This window comes from Saimiri boliviensis, chromosome 13 (genome assembly GCF_048565385.1).
Source record: "Saimiri boliviensis isolate mSaiBol1 chromosome 13, mSaiBol1.pri, whole genome shotgun sequence".
NCBI lineage: Eukaryota > Metazoa > Chordata > Mammalia > Primates > Cebidae > Saimiri > Saimiri boliviensis.
Genome location: NC_133461.1, coordinates 50437696 through 50455685, shown reverse-complemented (window position 1 = coordinate 50455685; position 17990 = coordinate 50437696). Strand labels below are relative to the sequence as shown.

Sequence of the window (17990 nt, the reverse complement as noted above, 5' to 3'; positions counted from 1 at the left end):
GGGGGTACCCAACCCCTGTACATGTTTACAAACATTATCTCATTCTTTCCAGTCCTAGAGATGTTTACTTGTTATGAAGTTACTTCTTATCCTAAACAAAAAGTGACTTTTGTGTAACTTTTATCTTAGTGCAAGACTCTTTAACAAAGAATTAACCTTAACCAACCAAAAAATGAGTGTCTTGGTGGGTCCCGGTTTTAACAGGAATATTCTGTCTACAATACAGTTTTCTAAATTTTTCTGTTTCAATTATTATACATTTAGTGCAATAGGATAGGGTAGATTGAAAGGGCCCAGAACCTAATATTGGTCTTTCTTAGCTGGGAGATGGACTCAGCTGTAAACAAGAGGGTGCAGGGTATATAGTAACTGAGGAGGCAGAACATAGAATCTGAGAAAAATGAACAAAGATGCAAAAAATTCCAAGCAGGAAGTCAGAAATAGGAGTGTGCATGATGTTTTTGGCATCTGAGCCACACACTTTACCTGAAGAGGCGTTCATTCAGGCCAGCACCACAGTCTGATTGTAGTATTTATGACTATAATGGCAAACAGTACCAATCTTGAAATCTCAGACTATCTTTACAAATGTAGATTTCTTGAGGACATGATTTGTTGTCCTTTGAAATGGTTAGGAGACCTCTATTATTTCCCTAGAATCTGGGCTCTATCCATTAGTTATTCTTGACTTTACTGTCTCATAGAAATCGGGCAATTGACAAGCTATGAATCAGATAGGGCAAGTCAGTAAAAATTCCACTGGTAAAGGGAGTTTTCTCATAACCCTAGTGACTTGTGTTCCCTATCAAAGATGCTGTTGCCTTAAAGATTTTCCAATTGTTGAAAAGTGTTTTATTAAGCAAGTAACGGAACAAAGCATTACAGTGACTAGCACTTTGTTTTGAAAAGAAAGGTTAGCATGTTGGGGGTACACGAAAGGACAGAGAGTGAAGATGCCTGAGTTCTTGTCCTGCCTCTGTCTCTAACCTGGATCACACAGAATTTTAGAAGCCATGACTATGGCGAGAACTTAAAGAGGCATCAGATCTAACACTTTATCAGATTTAGCTTTCTTCCAAACTACGAATTTTCTTTAAGAAGGCAGTACTTAACAGCATCATGGCAATAGCATTTTAGAAGCGGTATAAATAATTTCCACACAAGGAGCAATAATGAAACTAATCACACCTGTGAGGGAATCAGACACTTTCAGAGACTTTCTTGCCTTCACAATTGTGTGTGTGTGTGTGTGTGTGTGTGTGTGTGTGTGTGTGTGTGCTCATGATCAGGCTTTAAAAGATTTCCAGAGAACACGAACAATAATATTTAACAGGAAATTTATGCAAGTATTAAGTTGCCCACTTATCTGAAATGAATGCTAAGGTTAGGAAGGAGAACAGAGATAGGAGCTTATGCTGTTAATACACTTTTAGATTAAGACGGCTCTTTGCCTTCTATTGACTATACTGACTTTTTGGAAACACACATAATACCTTATTACCAGACGTACCAGACGAGAAATGAAGTTAAAAGAAGCTAGTGGATGGGAGTGATTGGTAGCTCTCACTTATCATAGAGTAGTGGGTTGGTGGAAACTCAGGAAGCATGGTGGGCGTAACTACACATGCCAAGTTAACGTTCTCTCTAATTGTTGGCAATTTCTGGGCATTGTGAGCTGGAACACTGCTTCTAGGCAAAGATTGACTTGGTAAATGAAAAACTATCTTACCTCACAATTTTAAGCCAAAAGGCAAGTAATGGAAATATGAAAATGTAAAAACTTAATTTTGTATTAGTTGGCAAAGACTGACCCCTACTATGTGCAATGGCACTCTGCCAAAGCATAATTCACTTCTGAATCCATATGAATTTAGAAGTGAAGGCATTCTTAAAATTCCTCCGAAATATAAAGATACTTGTAAGTTAACACTGTCCCAAAAAACATCTAATACATAAGCAGTTTTAAGAAATAAAATTGAGACTCTTAGTCCTTTTGGAAAATAAACTGGTTGTCAACTATTACAATGTCTGTATTTTAATACTGGTGGTTGCAAGACTTACCTTTAAATAGATAATCACGGAAAAATTAAACAATATTCCATCTCATTTTCTTTTAAGTGTAATGATTGCATGAAAAGGGTATACTGATTGATATGAAAGTGAAAAGGCTAAATATATGAAATTATTTTAATTAAATTAATATTGATCAGTTCAAGAACCATAAACTATTACTTTCAGTGTGAGTTTTTGAATAATAAATTCATAAAATTTTAAAGGCGAAATGGAAATAAAATCAGGAAATAAAGCTGGAGTCTATTAGATAAAATCTTACCTGGAGTTACTTTTTGTTCTCCTCTCTTCTCCACTCTCCCTGAAATGAGAAGTGACAGATAAGTTACAGCATGGAGCCATGAGAATATGATGAAAATAAGATGAAAGCCCAGTTTATGGCAATTTCCAAACACAATCACTACTTCAGCCATGTCCAATGTGCTTCTAGACATGACTGGTCTCAGCTGACAGGCATGAGAACTGCTTGCAAACCAATTTATGAAAATCAAAAATAAATAAGTATGCATTAAATGTGCTGCTGGGTTTTAAAAATCTTGTTAGTAAGAGTCATTTACTCAACAATAAACCTACAAAGGGCAAATCCCCATAGAAAGCACTATGGGGAAAACAGCTAACTAAGACTATGCCTTCTTACAACACACTTGAAAAAATAGAAAGGACAGACAATACAACATGAAGTGAGATGTGCCTCAAAAGGTATAGAATGCTTAAAGATATAAGATAATGAAGCAGTTATTTTTTATTTTATTTTTGAGATGAAGTTTCACTCTTGTTGCCCAGGCTGAAGTGCAATGGCGCGATCTTGACTCACTGTAACCTCTGCCTCCCTGGTTCAAGTGATTCTCTTGTCTCAACCTCCTGTGTAGCTGGGATAACAGGTGCTCATCACTATGCTTGGCTAATTTTCTGTATTTTTAGTAGAGACGGGGTTTCACCATGTTGGCCAGGTTGGCCTTGAAATTCTGACCTCAGGTGATCTGCCCACCTTGGCCTCCCAAAGTGCTGGGATTATAGGCATAAGCCACCACACCCAGCTGAAGCAGTTATTTTAAGAAAGGAGGGCATGCTCATGAAGTTATGGTAAAAGTGGTATTTGATTTTGACCTTGAGATACAAATGGGATTTTAGAAATCTGAAATAGAGAAATGACTGATTCTTGGCAAAGGAAACAGTATGGGCTAAGTGGACAGGGCATTTCAGCAAGACCTTGCACACTTACAGCAGTGCATAGGAGGAGGACGATCCTAGAGGTCAGGCACAAGGTAATGAAAGGGTGGACTGATCAAGGCAGTGGGAATGGAGAGGAGGGAAGGCATGGATGCAAGAGACAGTGGAGAGGCCGAAATAATAGGGCCCAGCGATTTATAAAATGTGAGTTGCCAGGAAGGAGAAGTCAAGATGAGTGGTTAGCTAGGTGACTTTGGGCATAGAGATGAAAGTTGGGGAAATGGTGTTATAGAATGTGATGGGGCTGGGAACGACACGTTCAGTGTTAGATCTGCTGACTTTGAAGCACTATGGGGACATGGAGCTTGTAAGTGGTCAGAAAATTTAACTATCCTAATATATATGCATCTGACATTGGAGGAGGCCTTTGTTGGAGCATCCAGGCTTGTAAATCAAATACTCCTAGATCTAAGAAAAGAGATCCAGGCATACAATAATAGTGGGGGATTTCAACAGGCCGCTGATAGCATCAGACAAATCATCGAGACAGGCAACTAACAAAGCAACTGCGGACTTAAATGAACTTTTGACCAAATGGACCTAGCAGACATCTACCATCCAGCAACCATAGAATACACATTCTTCTCATCTGTGCACAGAACATTCTTTAAGACTGACCACGTGCTCAGTCATAAAGCAAGTCTCAATATATTTAAAAAATCCAAGTTGAAATTACAGACGCAAGAAATGTTCATCATAAGAAGATGGCTGAAGCCGAAGGAGTGAATGGGGCAAAAAGGCAGGCAGCAGAGAGGAGCGGGCGGAGGACAATAACTAAGGTAACATGACGGCTGCTTTTGTTTTATGATGTAGGTCCATGGGAAGGCAGAAGCAGCTGAGATCCAGGGAGCTGAACAAAGCACAGGGTCCTGTACCACAAATCAAGTTTTAGAAGTATAGGTGTCTTCAATAGCATGTTGCTACTGGTTGCTGCGTTAACATGATTGTTGCTAGATTGTGAGAGAGTAGTTTTAGCAGAGAGTGGGTGAAGAACACAAGAGAGAGAGTACAAGGGCCTGGGAAGTAAGTGGGTGATAAGGAAGTGGAGCTGAGGACACGGCTTCTTTTCTTTTCTATCAAATTTGGCAGCCTCCAAATGAGTCGAATAAGTGAAATGGGCAATAGCTTGAATAGAAGTCAACTCAGGCTTTTTGCTAAGCTATGGAAAACCTAAGCATACTTATAGACTTAGGTAAGAAATTGTGCAACTGGGCAACAATGTGTATGAATACCACAGTGGAGGAGAGGACCATGGTTTGGGATAAGTGAGGGCCATCCTTCCAGCTGTCACTTTTTTGTCATCTATCAACATTCCACAGCTGGAGCTAGTTGCTGAGAAGTTAGATCACATGTTGAAGCTAAACGTAAACTTTATCCAAGCTCTTCTACTGGCCCTTCAAGTCTTTTAAAATCCTAAAATATAAGGTGAAGAAAGGTACAATCTTCCCTTGTGTTGCTGCCAAAAGTGTAGAATTCATTTAACTGGCACCTTGATTAATGGCATGTTATATTCATTTCGGTGATTTCCAGAGGACTTGTTTGATGCAATTTATTTCAATGATTCCAACAGATAAATAACATGAATAATCCATTTAAAGGCCTCGTTCATTACCAAGCGTGACAGGATACCTCCTCATTTAAGTTTTCCACTGGGCAAGCCACTGCCTACTGTTTGATTATTCACTTATGAATATTAGAGGCCTCAGACATTTTCATAAATTAAAAAAAATGGTATTCAGGGCTTGAATTGTAAAATATGTAAAGAAAAACATCTTTTCAGAGTGTCTTTAACCTATATTAAAAGAAGTCACTCATTGCTGAAAGCTGGAAGTGTATGTATTTGAGATAAATAACACAGTGCAGTGATCAAGCTGTCCCCAATGATTTGTATCTTTTCTTCTTTTGATATTCATGTCCTGTGTAATCCCCACTGAATTAGACTGACTGTGTAATCAAGGATTTTATGGGAATAATAGAGTGGGATTTTGAGGTTGGGCCTTAAGAAAATTGTGTCTTCCAGCCTGGGTGTGGTGGCTCACACTTGTAAACTCTGTGCTTTGGGAGGCTGAGGCAGGAGGATCGCTTGAGGCCAGCAGTTTGAGACCAGCCTGTGCAACATAATGAGACCACCATCTCTAAAAATATTTTTTTAAAGATTAGCCAGGCATGGTGGCACACACTTGTAGCCTCCCTAATTAGTTGGAAGGCTGAGGCAGGAGGATCACTTGAGCTCGGGAGTTTGAGATTACCATGAGCTATGATTGCACCACCGCACTCTAGCCTGAACAATAAAGCAGGACCCCATCTCACAAAACAAGAACAACAATAAACTGTGGCTTCAATTTCCTTTCTTTTGTATCACTTTCTCTGGGGCAACCCAGATAATATGTCATGAGGACACTCAAGCAGCCCTATAGAGAGGCAGGCTCATTTGGCATGGAACTGAGGCCTCATGTCAACAGCCAAGGAGGATCTTCCTGCCAGCAGCCACCATCAACAAGTATATGAGCAACCCATTCCCCAGCCCCAGTCACACCTTCAGCTGACAGCAGCTCTGGCCAACATCCTGACCGTAACCTTGAGAAAGCCAGACCCAGAACCATCCAGCTGGTTATTCCAGAATCCCCCACAGAAACCACGTGAGCTGATAAGTTTATTGTTGTTTTTAGCTGCTAAATTCTGAGATAAGTGTTGTATATGAGTCTGTGATAATTCATCATTTAATATACTACACTTACAGTAATGCTAATTGGAGGCAAATCAACCAGTCACACTGATTTTCTCATTTGCAAGGTGGGGATCAGGGCCTGCTTCTCTGGAATGCTGTGAGGATTAAACAATTCCATATGGTAAGCTAGCAAGAAATGGAAAAAATTCCCATGAAATACTGGCATCTCATGTTTCAAAAGGGAGGCTGGAAGGTGCAACTTTTTTTTTTTTATGAATACCTCAAATAATTTTTTTTACAAGGACCTCAAACAATTCTCAGCCCCTATGTTACATGAAAGGGCTTTGTAAACTGTAAAGTGCTATATAAATGCTACCTATTAGTTTTATCATAAATTAGTCCTGTTATAGGAATCTACTTGGATTTCTTAGTTACACATATGTCTGTGTGTATATATATAGGGGTGTGTGTGTATATATATATATATATATATATATATATATACACACACACATATATATACACACATATATATATACACACACACACAAACACCTACATATATAAATACATATTTATATATATATCCACACACATATACACCAAACATCAAATTAGAAAAGTAAAAATTACATAGTAGGATGGTATCATATTGATCAATGGACAGAGAAATTGAACCGTTTAGATGGAGATGACCCTCTAGGCTTTCTTCTTAGTATCTTTATCTTGCTCTGAATGGGTGATTTTATCTCTCATTCTCTCAATGTTCACTTTTCTCAAAATAGATGACCGTGACACTACATCTCTAGCTCCAAAATCTACTTAGGTTTTAAAGCCGCCTGGAAATCTTTACCTGTATCCTCCACCACACTTCAACGCATGCCCTTAACTTAAATAAATACATTGCCAATTTCTCTAATGAACAGTGATGATGAGCTTTATGTGGCTCAGATACACCATGGAATACTATGCAGCCATAAAATGGATGAGTTCATGTCCTTTGCTGAGACATGGATGAAGCTGGAAACCATCATCTTCAGCAAACTAACACAGGAATAGAAAACCAAACAGTGCATGTTCTCATTCACAACTGTGAGTTGAACAATGAGAACACATGGACACAGGGAGGAGAACATCAGATACCCTTTTGGAGGGTGAGAATACATGGACACAGGGAACATCATCCTGTTGAAGGGTGAGGGGAAAGGGGAGGAAGAATATTATGACAAAGACCTAATGCACACAGGGCTTAAAACCTAGATGATGGATTGATAGGTGCAGCAAACCATCATGGCACAGATATACCTATGTAACAAACTTGCACATGCAGCACATGTATTCCAGAACTTAAAGTGAAAAAAGAAAAAAAGAAAGAAGTCCATAAAAAATAATAATCATAGTAATTATAGTCCCCTACAGAACTGCTCATCTTTGGTGTCTGCTCATGCACCCAAACATAAAACCTAAGAACCACCAGCTTCTTTCTATCTGTTGCTCTTTCTTCCCATCTAATCTGTTCCTCAGTCCAATACATTCCCCTCTATCAGGACTTTGAGATGTATCTCCTCCTTTTTCACTTTCATCACCCGAGTGCATGAACTTGATATCTGTTCCTAGGGTTATCTATTTTCTATGGGCTCCTAACTGGTTTTTTATTTATTTATTTATTTTTCTGTCCTTGTAATCCAATCACTCCTAAATATCAAGGTCTGCATTTCTTAATGTACAATTTATGACCTTGGACAATTTGGCCATAACTTTCCTTCTGCTGTCACTCATCAAGCACCACAGAGAGGAGTTACTCATGATACCAGGAATCACACCTCCACCTCAGCTACCCATTCATGCTGTTTCTGCTTCTTAGAGTGTCCTCTCACTTGGCTCCTGCCTATCAAAACTCTATTCAACCTTAAGAGCTCAGCTCAGCTGCTAGTCATGTGTGAAGTCTTTTCTTTTGGGCTGGCTCCCCAAACTCTCCATGCCCTTCAGCATGAAGCACTCTTCTTCTGTGCTCCTGTAGCCTTTCATTTTGCCTTTGGCAAAGCACTAATTCTTATTTGGGTTCATAATTACTTGTGTTTGTTTTCCTAACTGGATGGTGGCTTCTTTCAGGACAAGTGGAGAGTCCCACATCTTTCTCTCTCCTGATGCTTAGCACCGTGCCTTGAACACAAATGCTTCATCTCACTCTGAAATGTTGGAGAACATGAAGACAATTTTAGTACTGCTAAAATGTAGTGAAAGTACAACCAAGAACAGAGCTTTTAGCAGGTATGTGTATCACAACTGACAGCCTAGAAAACTATTATATTAGAAAAGTGGGTGATAAAATAATAGAAAGGCTTTCAGAATAATGAACACACATTCTGCCCTAGTTGTGCTTTATTTTATCACAGATTCTAGTTTAAAAACAAAACATTAAAGTATGGTTTGCATCTTATTTCTCTTTAAACCTGGATGTGGCACTCCACTTACGAGGAATAAAAATGGACCATAACCTCATAAAAATTGAATTTGCAAGATAAAACTTTTTTCTTATATAAGAACATTTATTTAATTGAACACTAAAGTTCCACATCCCATGACTATTTATCTATGTAAACTGAGTCTCAATATTTTTAAAAGCTATTTTAGACTTGAGGTTGTGGATATTGTTTCATGGAGAAACATTATATATATATCAATTTACAGTACATTTTAGTACTTCAGTATGGAAATCACAGTCTCTTAATCACAGTTATTGTTTCTGATCTCTTAAAACCACAGGCACATAAATGGCAATTTAATGATGTCTCACCAATAATGAGTAGGGGCATGTGTATTATAACTCAGTACCTCATGTCACTTCTCAGGAAAAGGACATTATATATACATATATGTGTGTGTGTGTGTGCGCACGCACATATGTTTACACACATTTATATGTACACTATATATGTGTGTGTGTATATATACACACACATATGTATACTGTGTTTTCATGCTCAAATATAGTCTCCTAAAATATGTTCTCTCCTACTTGCTTCCAACTTTGTATAATAAAGTCTGTCGTGGTATCTTATGAAGCTTGCCTCACTGAACTACCAATTTCTCAGTAGCCAATTCTGAGTTTGCATTCACTTTCAGGCATTTTATCTGCCCTGCTCTGAGAGGTATTATTAATCACATCCTGTTGCTAGGATACCTGAGAATGTTCATCTATATCTGATGTTTCTTTGGCAAAATGCACTATGAAGAAGGCATAGAATCATGACAATGAAAATTACTGTGCACATGCTACTTATTAAAAAGAGGGGGAAGAGCATAACCACTAGATAATATAATGCTAAATGCCATGAATTGTTTAATGTTGTTTTTGTTTCACCTCGATTGTAATGGAAAAAAACCCTGGCAATATTTTTGGATAATGAGAATCTGTAGTGCTTCTATACTTCTGAGTTAACTAGAAAAAGTGGAAGGTGGTAGAGTTTCAGTTCTGTTTATTTCATAGGGATTTAAGAGAGGACGGAGCTTGAAATGCTTCAAATGCTTCCTTTATAGACAGGGTAACTAGATTATAGTGCTAGTTGATTTGCAGAGCCAGACCTAAAACCCAGGTCACCACTATTTCCACACTTAGCTATTTCAATGCAAGATTTTTTTTTTATGGGTTCTAAATTTTTTTTTATTGTATTTTAGGTTTGGGGGTACATGTGAAGAACATGCAAGATTGTTGTATAGGTACACACATGGCAGTGTGGTTTGCTGCCTTCCTTCCCGCAGGGAGGGGAGCACTACACGATCAATGCAAGATTTTTGAGAAAAGTAGTCTTTGGGATGTACAACTGGGCAATAGTAAAAAAAAATACCTTTATCAATATTTTAAAATAATTTCAAAATTACCTCTGCCTTGGGTGCTAATACACCAAAAATTCCTGCTTATTGGTTGTCACAAGAGAATATGAACATATAAAATCCACCTAAGTGCAAGATTTTCTTAGTCAATCTCTTCCTACAAGAAAAAGCATGATAGAGCAAAAGGAACATAGATTTGGAGTTTGATGGACTAACTTCTCATCCTAACCAGGGACGCCTGTGAGCTACGTAATATTGGAATGAAGTCAAGAGTATCTTCTTACTACATGTGCTTTTTGTTCTCACCTCTTCTCTCTTTCATGTGTGTGTGCGCACATGTGTGTGTGTGTACACAAGATTTGTTTGGAATATCCATAAGCCATATATAATCAGTCTCTAGGTTTTAAAAGTTGCATGAATAAGTTATTTTTTAAAAAGATTTCTGCAGATTGCCTTTTCACTAGGTAATTATTGTTTATCAAATTATTTGTTTGAATGAAACAATTGCTTTTTTTTTAACTTCTAAATATCTAACCACAATGTTTCAGGAGTAAGATGCCTTAAAGACCTTGAATTTTTCTTTTTATCAGGTATTTATTTAGTACCTACTACGTGTTGCGTATTTTATTGACACTTAGATACTATTTGATTTAATTTTCCCAGGAACTCTATGGAGTAGACAAAAATGACTTTCATTTTCTGATGGTGGAGGCAGGCTCAAAACTCTTGTCACATGCACAAGTTTCCAGTTAATGAATGTCAGAAGTGGAATATAAATCCAGAGATTATTTTGCCTTTTCTGTGCTTATTAGCTGTGGTGATTAAGGACACATTTGTAAAGTGGTGAGGAGCTTCGGTTTGTAGCTCTGCCACTTGATCACTGTGGGCTGTGGATGCCTTATTTAATCTAAGTTGAATTGTGTTTATCTGGAAATGGGGGTAATACAAGTACCTACTTCACAGGGTCACTGTGAAGATTAAATAAAATGATGTGTTTAATAATAATCTCTACATGTTTTTGACTGTATGACACAATAATATTTATCATGCTCTCACTTTGGTGCCTGGGACACAGCAAATAGTGCATTACTAGATGCTCCTCTTTACAATTATGCTGTATCAGTTAGTCCTTAATAGCATATAATAATTCTTTTATATCCTTAAGGTCAATAACTTCTATCATGAATATTATAAAGTTAAGACTTTGGAAGTTTTTTGCTAACTTTACATCATCTTCCTCTCTTCCCTTCTTTTTGTTTCCGAGGAGGAAGGGGCTTCCCATTTTAGTGAATTCCCTTTCTCTCATCCTGACATCCTCTTTTCAAATACAAATTGGTTTGATGAAAAACAAATTTACATGTCAAAAGTCTCCCCAGTTATGAGCTAAGATAATATGATTTTAGGATGCAGTCTTTCTGGCTTGAATCCCTATTCACATTTTGGAGTGACCAGCAGCTATGGACTGTCAACAGTCTACTGTGGTCTGAAGAGAAAGGAAGAGCTGCTCTAGACATCAGAGACCTCCCTGCCAGAACTTGTTCTCTTCAACAATTGGTGGTAGAATCTGGAACAAGTAACTTGGCTCTTCCAAGATTCAATGCTCTCTTCATTCACATAGGTAGATACTATCTTCTAATAATTCCAAAAGAAATTAGGCAAACAGGATGTGTGAGGATTTTACGTGCTGTATTGTAAGAGGAGGAACAGAGAAGTTTAACTGGCCCAATCTGAAAACCAACCGGTCTGTAGGGGCCTGCATAAAACAGTACAAACTGTATAGCTTCTGTGTGGTCAAAAGTATAAAAGAATGAGGAGTTTATTTTATAATTTCTGCCCGGATTCATGCTGATGTTGAAACACCAGCTTCTGCAGACATTGAGGATAGCCTCTGTATGACTGTGAATTCTCTCTGCCCTCCTGCAGGTTTAGATAAAGTCCACTTGCTCCTGTCTGTTTCTATTTGCTTAGTTGATATGTTGCTAGGACGCTCAGGCAAGAAAGCCATTATGAGCGCAGTGAATATACTGTGAGCTCCAGACAGTGTGTACTGAGATACAAAAAACTGGCCCTTCAGAAACATATCCATACAGATAGATCTGGGCTTCTGAGGTCGGCCATCTGCCTTGGCAGGGCTGACTCTCCATCTGCACTCCCCAGCCCTGGGGTCTGCCATCCGGCATGGCGTGGAGAAAGCCTGAGAAGAACTGAATGCTCAAAGATTTGCAGGCGGCTAACCTCTCTGCAAAGAAATAGTAAAATCAGTATGAGAAACAACAGTTTTAGGTTGTCTTGGAAATTCCCAAGTGCAGAATTCCTTTCCACTGAGATCTACCCGACAAGCAGATAATTAATGTGACAAACAACAGCCCCTTTTAGATTCCCAACATTGGTCTGACTGAATTAAATCTTAGAGTAAACCTTTTGATATTCAGGATCTCATTCTGAGGCAGTCATTTCTTGGCAGAGATTTTTGGAAGACCTTTAGAGGTTGAAGTCAGACTGGCAATAGTAAATATCTAGTTATTGCCAGGTTTTAAATAGCTTTGCAAAATGGGAATGCTAGTCTTAATTACGTAAGCCACAGCTACTGACTAAAGCAGGGATGTGAGCATTTGTACTTTCCTCTGAGCATTGAACATGTTTCTAGTAAGTTAAGTGTGAGTAGTCACTTTAAAATAATATGATATTCTAAATGTCTTTGGTATGTTTATTATATTGAGAAAAACAGGAATGAATTACTTTGTAAAATGAAAAGGCTTTTCATAATATGTTTATTCACTCTTGGGCTAGAACAAAACTGTAACACATTAAGTGGTAGAGTTTAGTTCCCTTCCCCTTGAATCTTTGCAGGCGTAGTAACGTGCTTAACCAATTGAATACAGCAGACATGATGCTTTGCCAATCTCTAGGCTTAGGCCTTGAGAATCAGGCAGCTTCTACTTTCTGTCTTTAAAAATGTGCTCCAGACGCCATATAGGAAGTCAGACTACCCTGAGGCCACCATGCTATAAAGAAGCTCAAGCTAACCACACGTGGAGGCCACATAGAAAGAGAGCTGCCTGAACAGTACGTGATCAGCTCCCAGGTGTTCCAGCCATCCCAACCCAGAGGCAATATATGTGGGTCAATAACCCATTGTAGAAGGAGATTTTCCAGTTCCAGTCACCTCAACAAACGCTATGTGGATTTGAGACATACTGCCCTGTTGAACTTTTCTCAAATCCTGAAGCCACAAAACTGCACGCCAAATATCAGTTTTTTGTTGTTAAGTTTTGTCACAGTTGGTTACACAGCAATAGTTAAACCAATGATTTTCTTTTTTTTATAATGAGAATATTTGTTGACATACATATCAATATATAATTGATTTTTTTTTTCTTTAAAGCAGGGCTCATCTAGATGCCTTCTTTCCTAAGAGGGTTTGCTCAATATACCTATAAATATGTTCTATTATTCAGCACTTCAGCATCTAAAATTATCCCTTTTCATGGAAAAAAGAATAAAACTTGTTATTAGGTGTGCAGTTAAAGCACATTTTCTATAGATCACTACATATTTTCTTTCATTAGAGTTTTACATTGTTACCCTGTAACGTGGAGTAAAAGTAAAGTGGGGAGTTGCCAGTGGTCCAGCACAACAGAATTTGTAAACCATCAACTGGGGTCCCCATTTGAAACAATGACACTAAAATACATATCTAGGCTTCAAAAACTTTACCAGAGATCATAAAAAACATATAGAAACCCTCTGAACTGAAACACTCAAAAGATTCAATGTAATTTTTGGTAAATAATTTAAAATAATCTTATTTTCCCTAGGTAGATATACTTCTGAAGGATCAATTAGTAGAATCTATATTGAATTAAGGGCTTTAATATTATTTAGGGTTAATTTTCTGTATGAAGGTAACAATGGGAAACATTTCATTAGGAAAGGTAATGATATGAGTCCAATCAGAATCTATGCTTGTGAAGTCTGAGTTTTTTCACTTTAAATAGCAATTTATGTGGCTAATGAACACATGATCCTGCCTAGATTTTCATCTAGGGGAAACAAGGACATTTCATTGCTCTTTTTCCCCATGCTTTTAATCATCACCTCATTAGCTTGTGGAGAAAGCTGGTGGAGGCCAGAGGTGAGCTTTATTTTCTTCTTTGAGATGTCAGTACCATTTTAAATCCTGCTAGCCTGAAGTTCTTCCTTTTTTTTTTATCTTAAAAATATCCTCTTCACACTCTTCTTTTCCTTCACATTGACCCACATCAAAGGTTTGGGCCTTAGACATTCAGGGAAGCTTATATTTCATGGATAGAAGGAAGAAAACAAGAGAAGTGTGCTTAGATGAGTGGATATTGATTTATTGCTTTCAGGCATTGTAGTCTACTTTGTAATCTTGTAAAGACTATCCCCTGTAAACTTGGTTGAATGGCGTTTGCTAGGAAAATTGTTAATTGTCTAGTGCATTTTAGGTGTAGAAGAGGCTCTCCACCACTTGGGCACTTAGGAGGAAACAACAGGCGCAAATCTTGTTGAGTGCCTATCATGGGAGAGACAGAAAGATAGGCACTTAATGTCTGCCATGCTATCGTAACAAGTAAAGACGAAATTCATAGTCCCGGTTCAGAGAGGGGCCCTAGAGAAGAGTCTGTGAACTGGTGCAACTGACAGTGTCTCCAAGTGGGGGCTGGAAGTGGGCCTTTACCTAATAATAGAGACATAGAGGAAGAGACAACTCCAGGAGTGAAGAGAAATACTGTCTGAATGCCTAAGGCAACAAGCGATTTTTCTGGAAAAATCTTTGATTGGTGTTCAGTGTCAATTGCTGACTTCAGAATAAGCAAGCCAGGCACTGGCACAGCACAGCCCACCAGAAGGGCAGGAAGTAGGGTACTCTGGGAGTGGATGCAGGTGAGCACCAGGAAAGAGAGTGGGAACATCAAAAAGAGGATTCCAACTAGATGCAGTCACTGCAAGCTAAGATTTGCACAAGGCTAAGAATTTGGCATTGCCAGGGAAGGGCAGTAACCTTCTGGCTTTATTTACTGTAAAAGACACAACTGAGTGGTCGTCCGCAGTCCTTTCTCCTCTTTTTTTCACATTGGTACCCAACCCTCTTCTCACATGACATGCATAAAACATGTAAACTAATCATCATGGTCCCCATCCCCCTTAGTTTAGGTGGTCACTTGACATTTCTGGCTAATGACATGGTCTTTTATTTATTTATTGACATGAGGTCTCACTATGTTGGGCAGGCTAAACTCAAATTCCTGGGCTCAAGCGATGTTCCTGCCTCAGCCTCCCAAGTAGCTGGGATTACAGGCATGTGCCATCACATTTGGCTATAGGTGAGATGGATTCTGTTGAGCAACTTCATTAAAAGGGTTTTCTTGCCAATAAAAAAGAGATGCATGGGAGAAACTATGTCCTTTTCCTTCAGTGCATGTTGTCACATCTGGGCACGATGCCTGGGACATGAGGACAAAACCAGCCCACTCCAAGAATGACTGAGGAGAACACATCCCAAGGATGAAGTCACCAAGCCTCTGAATTAATGTACTGTCAGACCACCCTATCTCAGGATTTCTTGTTATGCGTTATTTAACCTTTTTTTGTATATAAGTTCAAGATTTTAGTTACTTGTAGCTGAAAGCATACACAAGCCAATTCCAAAAATAATATTCAATGCTAAATACACTAGGAATAAAACCTAAAGGAAAGAGCATTGCCTTTAATACCGTTTCAAAAATTGTAGGGAGGAGACTCTTCCCCAGCCAGGCACTGCTCTTTAGAGGATCCTCTCTTGCTCTCTTTCACACACATCACTTTCACATAGGGTAAGGAGGGCCCAAGTGTCTGTCTATGGAGTCCACACCTTTCCTAGACCATGCACTGAATCCCTGGGATGCCAGAATTCTCTGACCTAACTCTGCTCAGATCAGATCTCTGGAGGAGGAGACCAGATTGTATTACTGGTGTGAAGGCTCTGAGGCCAGAGGAGTGTTCAAAGGATTCTTGGGGCTCTGACGTGTGTATTGATGACCCCAATGCACGTGCATGAGGCACCTGGCAATGCTGGAGGAACTGTGATGAAGGTAGAAAGAAAAGGGGACCTATCCAGTTCTTAAGGAGAGCAAAGATCACCTGGTGGGCACTAAGCAGATCACCTGGAGACAAAACTCCTTATCTGAGGAATTTGGAATTAGATTTCTAGAATTTCTATACATTTCTGGAATGCGAACATGTTGAAAGCCATTGTACAACCTTTGCTGACATCAAGGCACCAAAACATCCACAAATGTAATCATTTCTCATGACCTACATGACTAACAGGGTCCAAATCACCCTTCAACTCCTCTGTTAAGTCCACAAATAGACCTAAGGAAAATCCAAACTGGCACACTCACTCCTTTTTTTCTTTTTCTTTTTCTTTTTTTAGATGGAGTCTCACTCTGTCACCAGGCTGGAGTGCAGTGGTGCGATCTCGACTCAGTGCAACCTTTACCTCCCAGGTTCAGGCAATTCTCCTGTCTCAGCCTCCCAAGTAGCTAGAGGCGCAGGCCAGCATGCCCAGCTAATTTTTGTATTTTTAGTAGAGATGGGGTTTCACCATGTTGGCCAGGATGGTCTTGATCTTTTGACCTCATGATCTGCCCGCCTTGGCCCTCCAAAGTGCTGGGATTATAGGTGTGAGCCACTGCGCCTGGCCATTCCTCCCTTTCTGAAGCTGCACTCTGCTGCAGCGTTCTTCCTGTCTAATCAAACTTTCCTCTTCAAACTTATACTGTTGTTGGTGAAGTCTTTTTACCACCGGACAGCCAACCACTCTTTGCTGCCAGGGCTCTGACACCTCACCCAGCAGTTCTCTTGCCCCAGGTCCAGCAATTACAGGGGCAGGTGTGTCATGAGAAAACCCCAAGGGTAGTTCCTGGAAGAATGCGCAGAGATGACTAGCACATGTGCACGGTATCACTAGATTCTCAGCTCATTTCCAGGGAAGAAAGGGGGAAGACTTGTCCACAGTGTGTAAATAAGAAATGAAGACCTGGAGAGGTAAACTTGCCCAAGATTCCCTAGTAAACCTTAGATCCTGGATTAGGATTCAGGGCTTTTGCAAATCACACTGTTTACCACATATGCTCCCTCATATTTTTGTGATACTGGCCTAATTTATGTACAAAACTGAGAGACACAAATTGATTTAAATCATCCTTTTGATTTATACAGTCTCCAATTTCCTATCTCAGATACACCTAGCAAAACTTATCCCAAGGAGATAAAATACAAATAAATTAAATACGAGTACCTTTATAAATGATCATGAGCAAATTTACTTTATGTTTCAAAAACTGAAGAAATTTTTTTAAATTTATTTATGCAATAAAAAGAAATTCTTTTTAAAAAATCCTATACCGGTGTGAAGTAAATGAAGTAGGACAGAGTTAGCCTTTCCTTCTAGCATTATTTTATAGGATATAGACAATCCCCTGTCATGTGTATAAAATGTTCTCTGAAGTCTTGTGGAAATGGGTCATTTCTATTCTTTTTTCTTTGTTGTGCAAAATAGGTAAGTTTTTCCCTCCATAAAATTATTTGAACTGGTTGCTTACATAGCCCCAATCTGTCAGTTTGATTTTAAACTTCTCACTTCATTATTTGCTATAGATTTTTTTTTCAAAATAGTTAAGAGGTTATTTTCAAATGGCATGTGCATTTCTTTTTAATTGAAGTTTTATCCTTCAGTTGAAACAGCTATGTTCAAATCTGGGTGAGGGTGCTGGGGGTAGTGAAGGTGAGAGGCTAGAGCACTGTAAATTTTGTAGTATTGTGTTCCATCTTTAATATGGTGGCTCTGGAAGGAGGAAAAGCCAATCCCGAATGTGCACAATCCAATTATGTTTCCAGGGACACCTAACAGGTATCTCCCAGAAACCTGAATACCTATGGGCTATAGAGTGACTTTAAAAACAACAACCAAACAAACAAAAACCTCTGTTGTGACACTGCTAGATATTATGGGTAAAGAAAAATCAGGTCTGAGTATTAATAGGCAGGCTGAACTTAGTTCTTAACAAGCTCATTGGAAACCCTGGGAAAGTGATAATAGATAGATAGAGAAAAGAGTAATTTCAAAGTATGAAGAAAAATGTTACAAAATTCAGATCACACATTTGTAATACCTAAGCCT

General features: G+C 38.8%; 1 protein-coding gene across 6 annotated transcripts in view; it reads right to left on the bottom strand.

The window, feature by feature from the left end:
* The window catches only part of CHST9 (carbohydrate sulfotransferase 9), a 300891-nt gene that overhangs the window by 158957 nt on the left and 123944 nt on the right, over window positions 1-17990 (bottom strand). For 3 of the 6 annotated variants that reach the window (XR_012513133.1, XM_039463890.2, XM_074383652.1), the window contains exon 3: window positions 2333-2371. The exons of 1 other annotated variant lie outside the window; for it this stretch is intronic. Coding sequence is in view for 2 of the 5 variants with exons in the window: in XM_039463890.2 (XP_039319824.1) it covers window positions 2333-2371 (39 nt within the window). In the remaining 3 variants the exon portion in view is untranslated. Of the gene's footprint in view, window positions 1-2332; window positions 2372-17990 lie in introns of those variants that run through there. 2 more of the 6 variants (XM_074383654.1, XM_074383655.1) reach the window with 2 other exon arrangements.